We start from the raw sequence: 15,003 nt of genomic DNA, 5'->3' as shown, positions 1-15,003 counted from the left end.
ATGCTCCTCTTTCTTTCGCAGAGGAGGAATTCCTCCATTGGCGAAGCTGACGGTGCTTTCCAGCTAGGCTCCGGTTCAATTTTCTCCCCTAATTTACACCCTGACAGGCACTGCATGGCACATTTCAGAGGATCGTCTGCCTTAAATGATTTAATAGGCGTGCCACACTTTGATGTATGATACCTACACCACCTTGTGGCCTACCTCATTCCCGTGGTTGTTTACAGAAGAGTCAAAGCGAGTTCCAACCACTCTCCACCCGCTGAATACATCTTATTGTCTTCTGCAACAAAGGCGTTCTTCCCCTTTCATTCCTAAAGTTACGTTTTTTTTTTTCCTAGGGAGACATAATCATTTAATGTATTTTGATTTTTTTAGTGACTGATGCAAGCAGGCAGTGATTTCAAATTGGGTGTCAGGTTTCCAGACTGAACTCTCATCTTGAATCGTGAGTGCATGCTGTGCAATTTAGGGAAACTTTCCCAAACCAGCGTTTCACCAAATACTGTCACAAATTAACATTTTTCACGGGGTGTGCATTCTAGAAAATGCTTGGTAACCATAGAAACAAAGGCATAGATTTGGGAATAAAAAACCATGACGTGTTAGCCATTCTTTCGTACAAGTTTCACATAGTTCTACCTCACCAGCATTGCAAAGAATGACCAGGCAGCAGGAGACTCTCCTGTTGGCGACCATTTTAGTCCACTTTATTCCAATTAGGCCAGAGAACATCTAAATGCACTGGTTGCCCCACATAAGGGTTGATAACTAATGTAGAATTGAGTATGTATTACTTCCTAAAGCTTTCTACAGTAGCAAATTTGGCGAATAAACTCTTAACTTAGAACTTAATATATGTGTTATTTAGAGAACAAAGACTGTGGTGATATTTTACGTGCATTGCTTTGCATTTTGCGCTGATTTGGTGTTTGCACTCCTGTCTTTTATACTGTTCTCTTCTGTGTTAAAGCGTGTCTGTGCTGTTTTGAAGTTGTTTCTCGATTCTATCACCAGTGGTGCAATAAAGGTTTTTGTTGTTGATCTCAAGTGCCATGCTGTCCCTTCTTAAATGCTGTTTATTCCAGCAGAGCTGGCCGCGCTCTGCACATCAGAGGAGGCGTGACTGGATTCTGGCTGTGTATTTATGGGTCCGAGGAGACAACGGTGACCGGGAACCTGCAATTCAGCTGTGGTTCCTGTCTCTCCCCTCATCTCGACAGGTTTTAGCTGCCTGTCTGCTGATTCGGTACAAATGTTTGCAGTTGGCCCGGCAGCTCGATGCTGTGCGCTGAGATAAGGGTCCGAAAATGTCGGCACTTTGGGTGTAACAGTAACAGACATGCACATGGAGGCATAAATGGCCACACAGAATGGTATGTGCATGGGGAGTATTCATTATATTTTTGTAAATCCTTTAATGTGAAGTGAAGTGATTGTCACACGTGATACACAGCACACGGTGCACACAGTGAAATTTGTCCTCTGCATTTAACCCATCACCCTGAGTGAGCAGTGGGCAGCCATGACAAGCGCCCGGGGAGCAGTGTGTGGGGACGGTGCTTTGCTCAGTGGCACCTCAGTGGCACCTTTGCGGCTCGGGATTCGAACCGGCAACCTTCTGATTACGGGGCCGCTTCCTTAACCGCTAGGCCACCACTGCCCCGCAGGCAATTAAGGTTCTAATTACTCAGAGTTTTTATGAAAAGTTTTTTTATGAAAAGAGTTTTAAATGGAAGGGTCGACGGTGGGATCAAAAATCCCAATTTAGCAATGGCTGCTCCCGCCAGAGATCCGCTTCTCTGACTTTTTTTCACTTGCCCTCACGTCTGTTACTTGCCTATGCTCCGAAGCTGCTCGGCGGCACCCCGCTGATGGAAGTTGCCATGGTGACCGCTCTCTCTTCCCTCGCGCTGGTGAGTGACAGCGCCTGCGTTCAAATCCATCTGCTTGCCCCCTGCCGGGCCCAATCTCCCTGTGCTTCTTAGGCACGGAGATGTCCTGGGAGACGCTGGGTCTGCCGCTGAAATGCACTTCCTGTGGAACTCCTTTTTTTACAGACAAGTGGTCTAGAGAGGAGCTTGTTTCATGCTGGCTTATCTTGTTCAGTGGCGTAATGATGCCGCAGAGGTCGTGAACTCTGCAGCAGTTGATATTCTTGAAACGTTGAAAAGTTCTGGTGGCGTTTTTATGTCCTTGCCAAGCGGAACGCCTTGTTATATTTTCTGTTGCGGACATTTCTGTCAGTGTGATCACAGTACATACTCATTACCCATTATTCAGTGCAACCCTGCTTCTATGAAATGTAACCATAACTGCTGTTCTACAGAATGAATATAAAAGGACAAGAAGTGCAGAGTGATCGGAGTGACGCAGTGGGAGGTTCGGTGGACATATGCGCTCGCTGCCGCTGGATCCGGGCCTGAACGGAGTCTGGCTCCAGGTCCCACATTCCACAGTAGAGGGGGTCGGATAGAACAGCCTGGCTCTGTGTCTCCGGGGCCAGAAGCCGGCACTACTGAAATCCCAGGAACACGAGGGCAGCAGTGCAGCCTCTGTTTAAACAAGCAAAATTTCCTCTTTACCGCTTCCACTGAAAGTCGGGGAAGTGAGCCCCCCCGAGCTGTAACTCAGCGGAAGAGGCTTTCGGAATGGGGGGCTGAGGGCAGGGACAGAAAGAGGTTGTTAAAAGAGCAGCACCTCGCTCTTGCAATGCATAAAAGTGAGAAGTAGAACCTTATCTTTAATGTCTCCTTCGCCAGTCACTTTGTCATTGACACAGCAAGATGGGTCCATGCTTTACCAGTACTAAATAACACCTAAGGCACCATGCATGTCTTTAGAACCTGGAAGATGTACTTTAAACTAATTTTAACATAATATATTTCCTCTTTTTGCTGGACCCTTTAAAACTCCTCTCAATAGGCACAGAATCCCATAATTTGTCATCAGATTCATTTCATTTTCTACACCTTAATGCCTTCTGTCAGTGTCAGCGAACACCACAATGCCCTGGAACGTGCCCTCTAGTGCTTTAATTTAAGCATTCTAATAGGTGAAGAACCAGAAGACAAGCTTTAATGAAGTTTTCATGAACAAATTTCACATCAGCAAATTTCACATCAGCAAATACATGTAGAGATTTAGAGTCATTAAGAAAGACTGCAGCACAGCAAATGGGGCACACAATGAAATGTGTCCTCTACATTGAACCCATCACCTTGGTGAGCAGTGGGCAGCCATGGAAGGCGCCCGGGGAGCAGTGTGTGGGGACGGTACTTGGCGTTTCAGGATTTCCGATTACACGTCCGTTTCCTTACCCGCTAGGCCTCTAGGGCATATAGCACAAGAATTGTCCCCATATTGTTATATACATACGATAAAGTAAATCTCCAGATTCCTATTGAATTGCAGCTTTGCAGAATGTCTGAGAGACTTCAGTGGATGTGGGCCGCCCATCTTATTTCCCTCTGAGGAAGGTAAACAAACTCTGCCCAAATGACACATGCTGCTCTTATTTAGCAGCCTGTTGCCACCCTAAACGAATTACCCACGTTTAATGACTCCACAGCAGAAGGCCAGCTGGTGCTGCTGTCAGCTCACCACAGCATTAAAGAAAGAAAAAAAAAAACTGTACTCAGAAATAAACAGGGGGAGGGTGTGTGTGCAAGCAGTCTGATTGTAGTTTACACAAGAAAGCCGGGCTTTAATTAGAGCCGAGGGAGGTTCGCGTGTTTTAGAAAAAAAGACGGGGTTTATATTGAGTTATACCGCGGCTAGCTCCAAATTCCTGCCATTTTGATTGGCTGAGAGGTCATCCTAGGAGTGTCAATATCTCACGACAATGGCACTCTGCAAATGCCTGGCTTTTAATATGCACCGTGGGTTTCTTTAGCTACGCCTATGCCGTTGCAGCGTCATGCGACATACGGCTGCCAGAATGAGGTTGCCAGGGAAAAAATGACATGAGAAATGGAACTATTCTGTCACGGGGGCTGGACCTTAAAGTTTTCCAGTGCAGCCACAACCATGTTTCAGTATGGGCGCGGTGTCCTTCAGGTGATGCCATGTGTTGTTTTTGTGCCAAACGTACCTTTTTTAGTTACGGTCAAAACCTTTAGCCTTGGTATCATCAGACTTGTGCACATTTTCCCTCATGCTCTTGGGAGACTTGATCAGTCTTATTTTGTTGTTGTTGTCTTGGGGTGGGGGCAAATTTTAGTCGGGCCTTAGAAAGAAAAGGCTTCCATCTTGCAACCTTACGCCACAGTCCAGACATGTGGGAATACGGGCGATTGCGGTCTCATGTATCATGACCAGATTTTGTCTAGTCCTTTTAATCAGCTCTGGAGGGACATCCAGTTCCTGCCGTCCCATATTTTCCCCTTAACAATGAGATGCCTTCGCAGCTTTGTACGTTCTCTGTGAACCGTGGTTTTTGCTGTAGCAGCAACTGAGTAAATGTCAGAACTTATATTTGGGGTTAATCAGAGTATATTTGAAGGTCGTTACATCAAAAAGTGCTTCAGTGAATTATTGGATTACGGGTGTGCGCACTTATGCCACCATTGAACTTAGTATACAAGTTTTATTTGTTTTGTGGAGGTTGTAAGTCATGTTAAATACTTCTTATGTCCACTGCACGTATAAATCCATTCGGCTACTGTAGTTCGTGCACTGTATGTATGTGCACACACCTCAGAGAAGCCTAATTCTAAACATGTGTGTGCATCAATCCACATTCTTTGTGCCTTACACGACAGCCTGCCTCCCAGAAGCCATTCCTGCCAAGAGCTTTTGTCTCAGAACTCGTGTTTGACTCCTAAAGCCGCTTCCCTATAAAAGGGTTGACTCAGTCTGCAGCCAATTTGAAACACCTTTACGCGAGGGCACCGCAGCACAATGCGAGCCATTCTTCAGGCGAAAGGGGTTTATTCCTCCCGAGATTAATTCCTCTGCGCCAGAGATAAAAGCGCCAGCCCCCCCGAAAGAGGAAGAAATATGAACATGCTAGCCCCAGTTATGAGTCAAAATATTTGCCTTGGTTGCTACACAAGGGTCCGTCGCTCCCCGCTTCCATCCAATGAAAGAGGCACTGATAGAGCACAAACAGAGAATGCGGGAGCCTATCAACTGAGGACGCTGGGAAGAAGTGCACTGCAACGGTGTACATTCAACATGCATTCGTCAAAAATCAAATAACAGATTTGTATAAATTAGGGTGAAACGTCATGTGTGGGGTACTTTGCTTTATGTTGTTGGTCAGTTGTCTCCTAATGTCTCTTTAGGTAAAGCACCTCTTTTTTCACTGGATCATTGATGAGTACTAAAATGATGACAGTTATATGAAAATCTGGAAAGAGTCGTCTGTTGCCAAATGTCATTTAAAAAAAAAAAAAAAAAGGCCCTGAGATCAGCACTTTATTCAGATCCTGGTGAAGGCTTTAGGCCGTTTCATCATGCCAGTCCCCGGTGCTGTCTTTTACACGCCTCGTGCCTGAAATTCCAACTTTCGCAGCAAAGCCTCTCATCTCTTGCGCAACGCAGTGTTTCATCTTCATCTGTTTCCTTGTGTTTCATCTTCATCTGTAAGATCAGCTGGCAGGAGCTGGAGAGGAGGGAGACGGGGCTGTTAATTGGAACATTGTACATGCACAGGCTGTTAATGGTTCCCATTCCAGGACCAGGAGCTGCTTCTGGGCCTATTTAGCGCCCAGAAAGTTGCTTCTACTGAAGGATTTCATCTTTCATAATCTCTCGCGTCGGCCTGTTTACAGCAGGCCAAATGGGCTGAGGCAGAGTATGTTTTGCTGTCAGCGATCTTCTCCTGCAGGACCTGCCGTGGAGGGATGCCAGGCCTTTCGGAGAATATTACCTGCTGTGGGTTTTATCTGAGGACTCCTTTGTTTTCTGCATGCCTGCAGATGATACTGTATTATGGTATCCCTTAATAAACTGAGGCTAGGATTACAGTAGGTCTTTGTGTGAGTGCAAATGTCATCGTCCTCGAGTGGATGTCCTCTTAGCTGCAGGCGATAGAGTCAAAATGTCCCTCTCTTGAGTGAATGGCTATTAGAACATATCATGGGTGGAAAGGCTGAGGTGATTAGTGATATTTTGTCATGTCATCTGATATCATCATGAATGTGAGTTAATATTGTTCCCTTGCTAATTTCGTACCTGAGTGATTCCCAGGACCACCAGCACAGACATGAATGCTATTTCACCACAACGCTGAACCTTTCTGGAAACCGTGGCAATGGCCACAGTTGAGCCCTCAACATTCCATCTGCGTTCGGTGTGTCGCTTTGGACCAGTCAGTCACTGAGGATTATTCCTGTATCACCAGTGAAAGCTGCTGGCCGCCGGACATGTTGACAAGTCTCCCATCGCTCGGGCGGGGGCGCACAGTTTAGCGGATCAGCCTTTCCTGTGGGAACGGCGGGCGCGGCGGTGGCAGGTATTAGCCGAGCAGTCGCGGCATGGAGGTTCTGTGCACTCACCAACCATTCCAGAGCTTTGGACACATGGCGGCCGGGCAGGTTAGCAGCTCGGTGATTAAACCGTACCTGACTTGAATAATGGGGCTGACTGGAAACCCAAACCCAACTCACCCAATCACTTCACAATGGGAAGAATTTGGAGTTGTGTTGCTGTTCACAGTTGCTAGGTAGTACCCTAGTGGGTAACACACTCTCCTATGAATCCAGGTTCAAACCCCAATTACTACCATTATGTCCCTGAGCAAGACACTTAACCCTGATTGTCTCCAGGGGGACTGTTCCTGTAACTACTGATTGTAAGTCGCTCTGGATAAGGGCGTCTGATAAATGCTGTAAATGTAAAATGTAAATGCTTAAATTCCTGTAAATTGTTTACATTTTGACAATAATTGCATCTGGTTATTTGTTTATTTATTTGTGCTGCAGAAGCAGGCAGTGGTTGAGGTTCCGGCTGCAGCTTCTCCTGCCACCCATCAGTCGGTGGATGTGCTCGGTGAGGTGGTGTCGGGGTTCAGCACTGTGGAGGAGGTGATGAAATACCTGGAACCTGACCACTGGCAGCTGGACATAGAGGACCTGTACAAGCCCACGTGGCACATGCTGGGGAAGGCCTTCCTCTACCCCAAAAAACCCAGAGGTGAGGCCATTACTATTCTGGCTCCACTGTGTCCAATACTTTATTCTGATTGGCTGAAACTGTATAATCCTAAAGTTTAATCATAGTTCAATTTTTCTAAATAAGATTTACTAATATATTTATTTTATAAATAAATAAATGTGTTTTTATGTGAAAATGTATATGGAATTTATTATAGTGAGTGATTTAATTAGTCTTGTATTATATTCACTGTCACCTTGTATTCATGAAGAAAGTTTTTTTGGATTCTATGTGTCACTCATGTGGTCATGTGTCACTCATCCCATGAGTATTATGTTTTATGCCTGCGTGTCATGCGTAGCTGGAAAGTTCCTAGTAAGTTTTGTACCATATAGGGTTGAGCTTAACCTTGGATGTCTCCTGGGTGTCTGGCTAGGCTCCAATAAACTGTGACGTTCTCAAGACATAGGACTTGGGTGCTAGTCAAGGCTGGGCGCAGTTTTTTTCAGCACAGTGACGATTCATTCAGAATCATTCGGGACCCCTTCAGTGGATTTCTGCACTCCTCATAGTCCATTGATTCTCCCACCCCTCTTTTGCATGTGACACCATGTCACAAAAAGCCAGTCAAAGTTTTAACCATGTTTGTCACCATGACTTGTTTTAATGTGCACCTTTCAGCTCAAAGATTTGAGTTTACATATTCCTGAACATATTCCAAAATGCCCAAGAAATAGCATTCATGAGGAACTAGAATTACGGCCTCGGCAAACCAGTTGCAGGTATCCATTTCCTTTCACCCATAAACAACCATTAGCGATCTTGACCTTTGAACACCCAAATTGAATCAGTTCAACCATGAGTGAACTTTGAACTTCACGCCAAATTTGAAGAAGTACCCTGGAGCCATTTCTGAAGAATGTGAGGCCACAGTGACCATGACATTTGACCACCATAAGTCATGACCATAGATCAGTCCTTGTATGAATGCAAGAACGTTTTATGCAACAAAGCTATTTAAACATATAGTACTTTGCTACTTTAACCAAGGTCAGTACTAAATGTACAACACCAAATGTATAACGCTGGTTTGTTTGTGTAGGTGTGGTGGACCTGAATCAGCTCCGGGAGGAGGTACGACTATACAGCTGCACGCCACGCAACTTCTCAGTGTCGCTACGCGAGGAGCTGCGCCGGACCGACGTCGTCTTCTGGCCCAGTTGCCTTCTGGTGCAGCGCTGCGGCGGGAACTGCCCGTGTTGCTCCAACCGCTGCTACGAGTGCCAGTGCCAACCTGTCAGGGTCACCAAGAAGTACCACGAGGTAAAAAAAAAATGAGAAGATACCCTGGTACTTTGGGTTATGCGTTTTAGGAGTGTGACTTAAAAAAAAAAAAAAAGACTGATCACGACCGATCTCTACTTATTAGAATATTACCTTTGATCAATCAAAACTGGAATTTGAATTAAAATATCAACACAACATTTTGTGTTAAAATTGTTTAAAATTGAGCATGATAAAGTATCTGCTTCAAGAGCAGAAATTAAGCTCTTTTTTTATTGAATCAACTTGGCAGGCCATGATGTCATAGCTGCCGAAGATACTGTTTCTGTGTGCAGCGCTGTGTCCCAGCAGTTGTCATTTTAACACTTTCCTATGGAAATGGCTGCTGTTGTTAAGAAAGGTTACAGTTCTGAATGGAATGAAGAACGACAACTTCACAAGTTGATATTATATCATGATGTGGGCGACACGTCGTGATTATGTCACATGACAGGGCCTCTCTGGGACTCCCAGTTTTAGTATGGATCCTTTTAGTGTTTGGATTTGGTAAGCAGGGTTTGCTGCTTGCATTTTGGGGCTGAGATGAGTCTCCTTTGTCACTGTCACATTAAGTGCTCTGTGCATCTTCTGCTTTATTGGAAATTAATGCTAAGTGAGGATGTGCTGCAGGGTTCTTGCCGCTTTGCTTTCCTCCCACTTCCAGCTGGAGGAAGAAAAAATCAGTCGATGTCACGCTGCCCGCTTCCCCATGCTATGACCTTTTATTTTTTTTTTTTGCAAAGTGATGTTTACCACAATCTGCTACTAACAGACTGATCCAGTGCACATAGTGAAGGTGAAAATCCGAGAAGCTCCTCGTTGCTGACCGTGACGATTCTGTCTTCACTTTTTGTGGCAGGTGCTCATGCTGAAGTACAAGGCAGGCGGTAAGGGGCTGCAGAAACTGCTGACCGACGTCCCCCTGGAGCACCATGAGGAGTGTAGCTGCGTGTGCAAGGACAACTCGGACTGAGCCCAAAGCCATAAATGTCGTCCCTGATCCTGAACCTGGTGAAAGGGCTCTCACAGGCGCCATCAAAAACGCCCTCGATGAACCTTTTTTTTTTTTTTTCATTTTTATTTTTCACGGAAATGAATGGATAATGTCTTCAAAACCCATAAGCATTACGGCAAAATCCTGGATGATACACTGAAGCGAACATTTCCAGGTGCCGCACGAACATCAAGGAAGATTTGGAGAGATTCATTGGTCCAGTTTTTTTTTTTTTTTGCTGTTGTTATTTCATTCGTCGTGCAGGGAGACAGGCCCGGATGGGAGCGCTGGCAGGCCCCGTTCTGCGCTATCAATTATTTGGTCTCTGAAGAGAGTCTCTCGTGCTGCGCAGAGATAGCTACTGAGTGGAACGTCTGGGAAACGTCGGATTCGTTCGCACTCCCCACCAGCCTGTTCCTCTCCTTCTCTTCCTCTGAACTTCAGAGGGCTCCTTTAAATTCTAGCCTTGTGGCTGAAGACGAGAGCAAACCGAAAAGAAAAAAAAGCAGCAAACTCCTCTCTATGTATCATGATGATGATGATGATCATCATCATAGCTGCCAGTGCTTTATAATATTATTTCTCCTAATATTTCCATCTCCAGAACTGATGTGACTGACAGATTTGTGGTGTAAATATATTCCACTTTATTGTTTTTATTCATGTAACCTTTTTCCAGCTCCCTTTCACTGTTGTTGTTTTAACCTTCACCCATGTCACCATTCCATTCACTTTCAGCTGTTTAACGAAAGGGACATCAGATGAGGGGTGTAGCACAGGGAGTGCATCACCATCGAACTCTCGTTATGGCTGACGACTACAGGGCAAATTCAATAAATGGTACAGAATTGTTAAGAAATTCTGAAGAATAGAAATCCTTCCTTAAGCACTGAACTGTCAGCGTCACATGCCACTCTTTTCAGTCCCTTGTTCTAAAATAAAATACTTTTAAAACAAGTACATCCCTGGATTATGAATCACTCAGCTGTTTCAGAAGCTAAAGTGCACAGAACTCCAATTCAAAACCAATTATTTTGCCATCTTGAGCTCAATATGCTCATAAAATGTAATCATTTAATTAATGTGGAGTTTTCAAATGCAGCACTGTTTTTCTTGAGATTACACCCCCGGCTGTGTTTTTTGCCATTTCCCTACGTTCAGAAGATTCAGATTCAGATTTCATTTGTCACCTACACCAATGTGTAGCATTTGTATGCAGTGAAATGCTATTTGCAATGCCCGACCAGGATAAGAAAGAAAAAAGTGTATACAAGTAGAAACAGTATACCTGTAAGGATAAAGTGCAGGTGCATTGTCAACACGACATCCATGAATGTATGATGAACATGTAAACATATAAGAACTATATGGGGAGTGTGTTATGTAGAAGCAATTACTGGCCAAATCTGTTGAGCGGTTGTGGAAATAGAAAAAAAGAAAGACTTCAGAGGGGTTGGTTAATTGAATTGCTGTTAACTTTTTGCATTTGCAACACTGAAAAATCCTGGAGGGACAGACTTTCAGCGTTTATTATGGGCTCGGACCCCCTTGGCACTAAATGCTGGGATGCCCTTCTATCACGGGCTGTCATTTCATAATTTATTTCACTTCATCACTTAATGAATTTCTTTTTTTATAGTTTCTTTACTGCTCTGCTAATCACAAAAGAGACTATTTATCTCACAGTGTCAGTTTAACATGTAATCCTGTCCTTTTAACTTATTTAACAATAATGCCTAAATTCATCTTTGTGTTCTGGAAGTAGTTAAGAATATTATTGTGTCAAATAAAAATATTGTGTTTGCGTTGTATTTTATAACCTTTGTTTCCTCTAAAGATGCTGCAAGTTGCAAATCCTCGTCCTGTTTGTTAGTTGAAATAATGCTGAAAGTTTGCCGGGTTTTTATTGGCCGTGTCTGTCTCAGGTCTGCCTGTGGTGAACTAATTTTGACAGTAATCCTGCAATTTCAAAATTAAATTTGACTAGAATTGCTTTCTTTTTGTCTGTAAATAATTTCTTTCTTTCTTTCCTTTTTTGATAAAAAAGTCTTGAGTGCTCCAGTTTCATTGTCTGATTGCTGTTTTTATTGCCAACGTTGTCTCACAGAAGCGAGAAATGAAATTCTTTTAACAGAAGCATTTTTTTTTCATTGTTTAATATTTTCGGTTTCTTTTGTCTGGTAATATTTTTTTTATTTTTCCCCATTACAAAACGCATTTTGACTGAGTATTTCCTGCTGTAATTAAGCCATACAGAAGCAGTACGTCTGGGCGAAGACTCTGCGAAGCGTGCCTGCGTGCGGAGGCGGAAGCAGTTCGGGTTTTGTTTGACAGATCGTGGGTCATTAAGTAACTCAATTAAAATTGTTTCATGCAAATAAATATGTGAATAAACAGAGACAATCTCGATGAATAGAAACAAGGGCCACTGCAGCTTGCATGTAATGGACGCCTCTAGGAAGGTCATTACCGCCACAAATCTGCGTTATAATGTTATGTTAGATGCTGATGTCGCAAGATGATCAGTCCCTTGGTGACCTTTGTGACCCCTGCGCCTCACCCTTCATCCCATAAGTCACACTGTACGATCAGAATACATGAAGCTGGATATCTACGGGCCGTTTCCATAGCGTCAGGACCAGACCTGTCCCTCCTCCTGCTCCTCTGAGCCCAGAGGCGGTGTAGATGTGTGTTGGCATATTGCACTCATGTCTCTCCAACAGCACCTGAGGAAAACTCCGGCGTTGACTGGGAGGAACAGGGGGGGATGGAAAAAGAAGACATTTATATTATTATCAGGGGGAAATTTTTCTAAATTCATGCCAAGCGCCCTAGATTGCCCTGTTCTAACGCGTTCAGCGGTGCCACGCTCAGGTGCTCAGTTCTCAATGTTCTACCTTCCAAACGTTGCAAATCTTTATACTTCCACCGGGGTCAGAGATGTTGGCTGTTATGGGGTCTCCGGTCTGAAAAGTCTCAGGTAGCAACGTGGTACAGGCTTTTGCCCTAATATTAAACCATGTATGAAGAACATGGACAGTATGTGGAAAGCTACTGAATACAATGAATTTGTTAAAACAAAATTAAAAAAAAACATTTCTTTCGTAATCTGTGACAATTTGGGGTTTGCCCTCCCCAGTGCCAGGTAGGACTAAGGCAGGAAAGCTCATGTTTATTTGTGGTTGGCCCTTGCTTCACCACACAGACATTTCTGCAAACCATCATCTTGGGTTTCCTGTTTCTGTGTGTAAACATGTGGCTAAAGCAGGACTTTTAACCAGCACTCAAGTGTTGGGTAATTTAATATGATGAAGCAAGAGAGACAGTTCATATATAACAAAGTATATACATGATCACACACACACACACACACACATACATACAGAGTCGGCCTCTTTTTACCCTTGTGGCTTTTTTCACTATTGTCATCATCAAAAGCTGCTTCATGAGATGCTCATTAACATGAATAATGGTTCAGAAAATGTTCGTGATAAACCTTCAGGCCGTTGGAATCCGTCCCCCATTGTCTAACTTAAGTTGGTCAAGAGAAGAGTGTGAAATGCTGCCATTACAGCAAAAGCTCCCTGCTTCTTATTTATTACATAACCTCACATGTGTTATTTCGTAGTCTTGTGTCTTCAGTTTTCTTGTACACTTCAAAAACTCAAGTATGATTGCCTAGTTTCAAGTCAAAATATCGCATCACACTTAAAACTAGACACAGTCAGCTACAGCGCTATTTATTAACTTTTTAGACATGATCATTTTTAAATTTTCACTTCCACTGGCAGATTTTATTTTACTTATTTCAAGATATTTTTGCTAATTTGACAGTTTGTGGCAAAAATGCGTAGGATCGGAACCCTGCATCCTATGTAAATGTTGCCAAGTATGTAAACACAATTCTCATTTTTTTTGTAATTCCCATCATCCTTCCTGTTGTTTTCAGTGTGATGTGGTCATAACAAGGTTGCTAGAAATACCGAGCTCTGCTCCAGACTGCGGAGGAAACCTTCAGTTCACTCTTAATCAAGTAATGGAAAGCCAATCGCACGCGAGGCTCGAAATCGACCACAGTGATTCATGACTGTTCGGCGCGGAGAAAAAAAATAGCTACACGGCGGTGGAACCATCGCTAACGGTTCTAATTGGGTCTCTGACAGGCAGGGCCCTGTTGCTTTAATTATAGAGGGGGGTTGATGACGTGCTTCCAGGAACCGGCTGTGGTTCGAGGAAAAGCAGTGTCCCTCTCTCAGTGTGACATCAATCATGTCCGGCGAGGTGGCCCGCCTTCGTGTCACGGCAGCGCCGTGCGTTATGTTTGGGCTAAAATGTCTGACCGTCATCTGCTTTTTCGATCTCTGGTCCGGTTGTCTCAACAAACCCTCGCTAATATAGATTCTGGCTCCTGCTGTTCAAATGACAGAGCTGCCATTTTCACTGCCTTTATCCAGATGTCAGAGCGGTTTACACATGGCAACACACACGCACAGTGGCAGACTGTGTGTGTGTGTGTGTGTGTGTGTGTGTGTTTTTATACACTGCTATTTACAGTACCTTCCACCTCAAATGTCCTTAACCGTCATTCAGACAAACAAACAGAAACCGTTCCCGTCTACCTCATGTTCCGGACTCCAGGAAGCCATGGCTGCGTCACATTAATTCTGTACGAAGCTCCAGACAAGCCCACCACAGCCCATCAGCGGTGCACGGCATCAGCGCTATGCATTTTGACGGCCATCGCGCGACCTCATCGCGTGACTCAGACCTCCAACGCCCCCAGCCCTGAGGAAAATGCATTATTAATAACAGCAATGGGTCAGAGGTCACTTAACCATGCCATGTCCTCCATATACCCCAACTCGGAGTGTAGTTGTTGCTATAAATTTATGTAACGATATCAATTGTGTGTGTATGTGTGTGTGTGTGTGTGTAGGTGCAGGCTAGATAACAAGCTAGGCCCTCCCGGTCCAGCCTTAGAGGAGGGAAGGGCAATTTATCTTGGAAGGACTCATGCTGTCAGAGCCAATTAGAGTGAGTAAGAGCGGAGGATGTACAGTATGTCGCTTTAACAGTCCAACATGGGAATGCTGTTTGTACTCTGTGTGTGTGTGTGTGTGTATATGTGTGTATATTATTTTTTTGATGGTCCTTTCAGCAGGTTCATTATTGCTTTCAGAAACGTTTTGTAAGTAAGCTTCCAAAATAAAAACGTAATTCTGATTTATATGGCAAAATTACAGTAATGGACCAGAGACCCAGGCACCTGCTAAGCACTGAGGGATGGTGAGGAAAGCATCAAAGCAAGAAAAAGAAAAAAAAAAAAAGACAGCAGTGACTGGCATGTCACCTTGTGTCCTTCACGCCGTGACCTCAACGTTGACAGGATTTTTGAAAAATTATAATCAACAGGAAAATCTATCCAGGTTTTTGTAGCCCACGCTGTAGCATATTAAACATGATGGATTCTTATCTCACTCGCTTATTGCTCGAGGTTAAGAGATTTGATATCACAATGAATTTTGTCATTTGGAGGCAGAGTCAGTAATGAACTCATGTGCAGCTAAATAACTCTCGTGAATGTT

General features: G+C 44.0%; 1 protein-coding gene across 1 annotated transcript in view; it reads left to right on the top strand.

Moving 5' to 3' along the window:
* pdgfc (platelet derived growth factor c) overlaps window positions 1–11,479 on the top strand; it is a 40,812-nt gene extending 29,333 nt beyond the window's left edge. Inside the window, exons 4-6 of the mRNA XM_028960397.1 lie at window positions 6,930–7,140; window positions 8,204–8,424; window positions 9,284–11,479. Of these exons, the coding sequence (XP_028816230.1) occupies window positions 6,930–7,140; window positions 8,204–8,424; window positions 9,284–9,397 (546 nt within the window). The 3' untranslated portion in view covers window positions 9,398–11,479. The remainder of the gene's footprint in view (window positions 1–6,929; window positions 7,141–8,203; window positions 8,425–9,283) is intronic.
* Window positions 11,480–15,003: the final 3,524 nt, after the last annotated feature.

Source organism: Denticeps clupeoides, chromosome 18 (genome assembly GCF_900700375.1).
Source record: "Denticeps clupeoides chromosome 18, fDenClu1.1, whole genome shotgun sequence".
Taxonomy (NCBI): Eukaryota; Metazoa; Chordata; class Actinopteri; order Clupeiformes; family Denticipitidae; genus Denticeps; species Denticeps clupeoides.
This window is presented reverse-complemented; position numbering and strand designations above follow the sequence as displayed.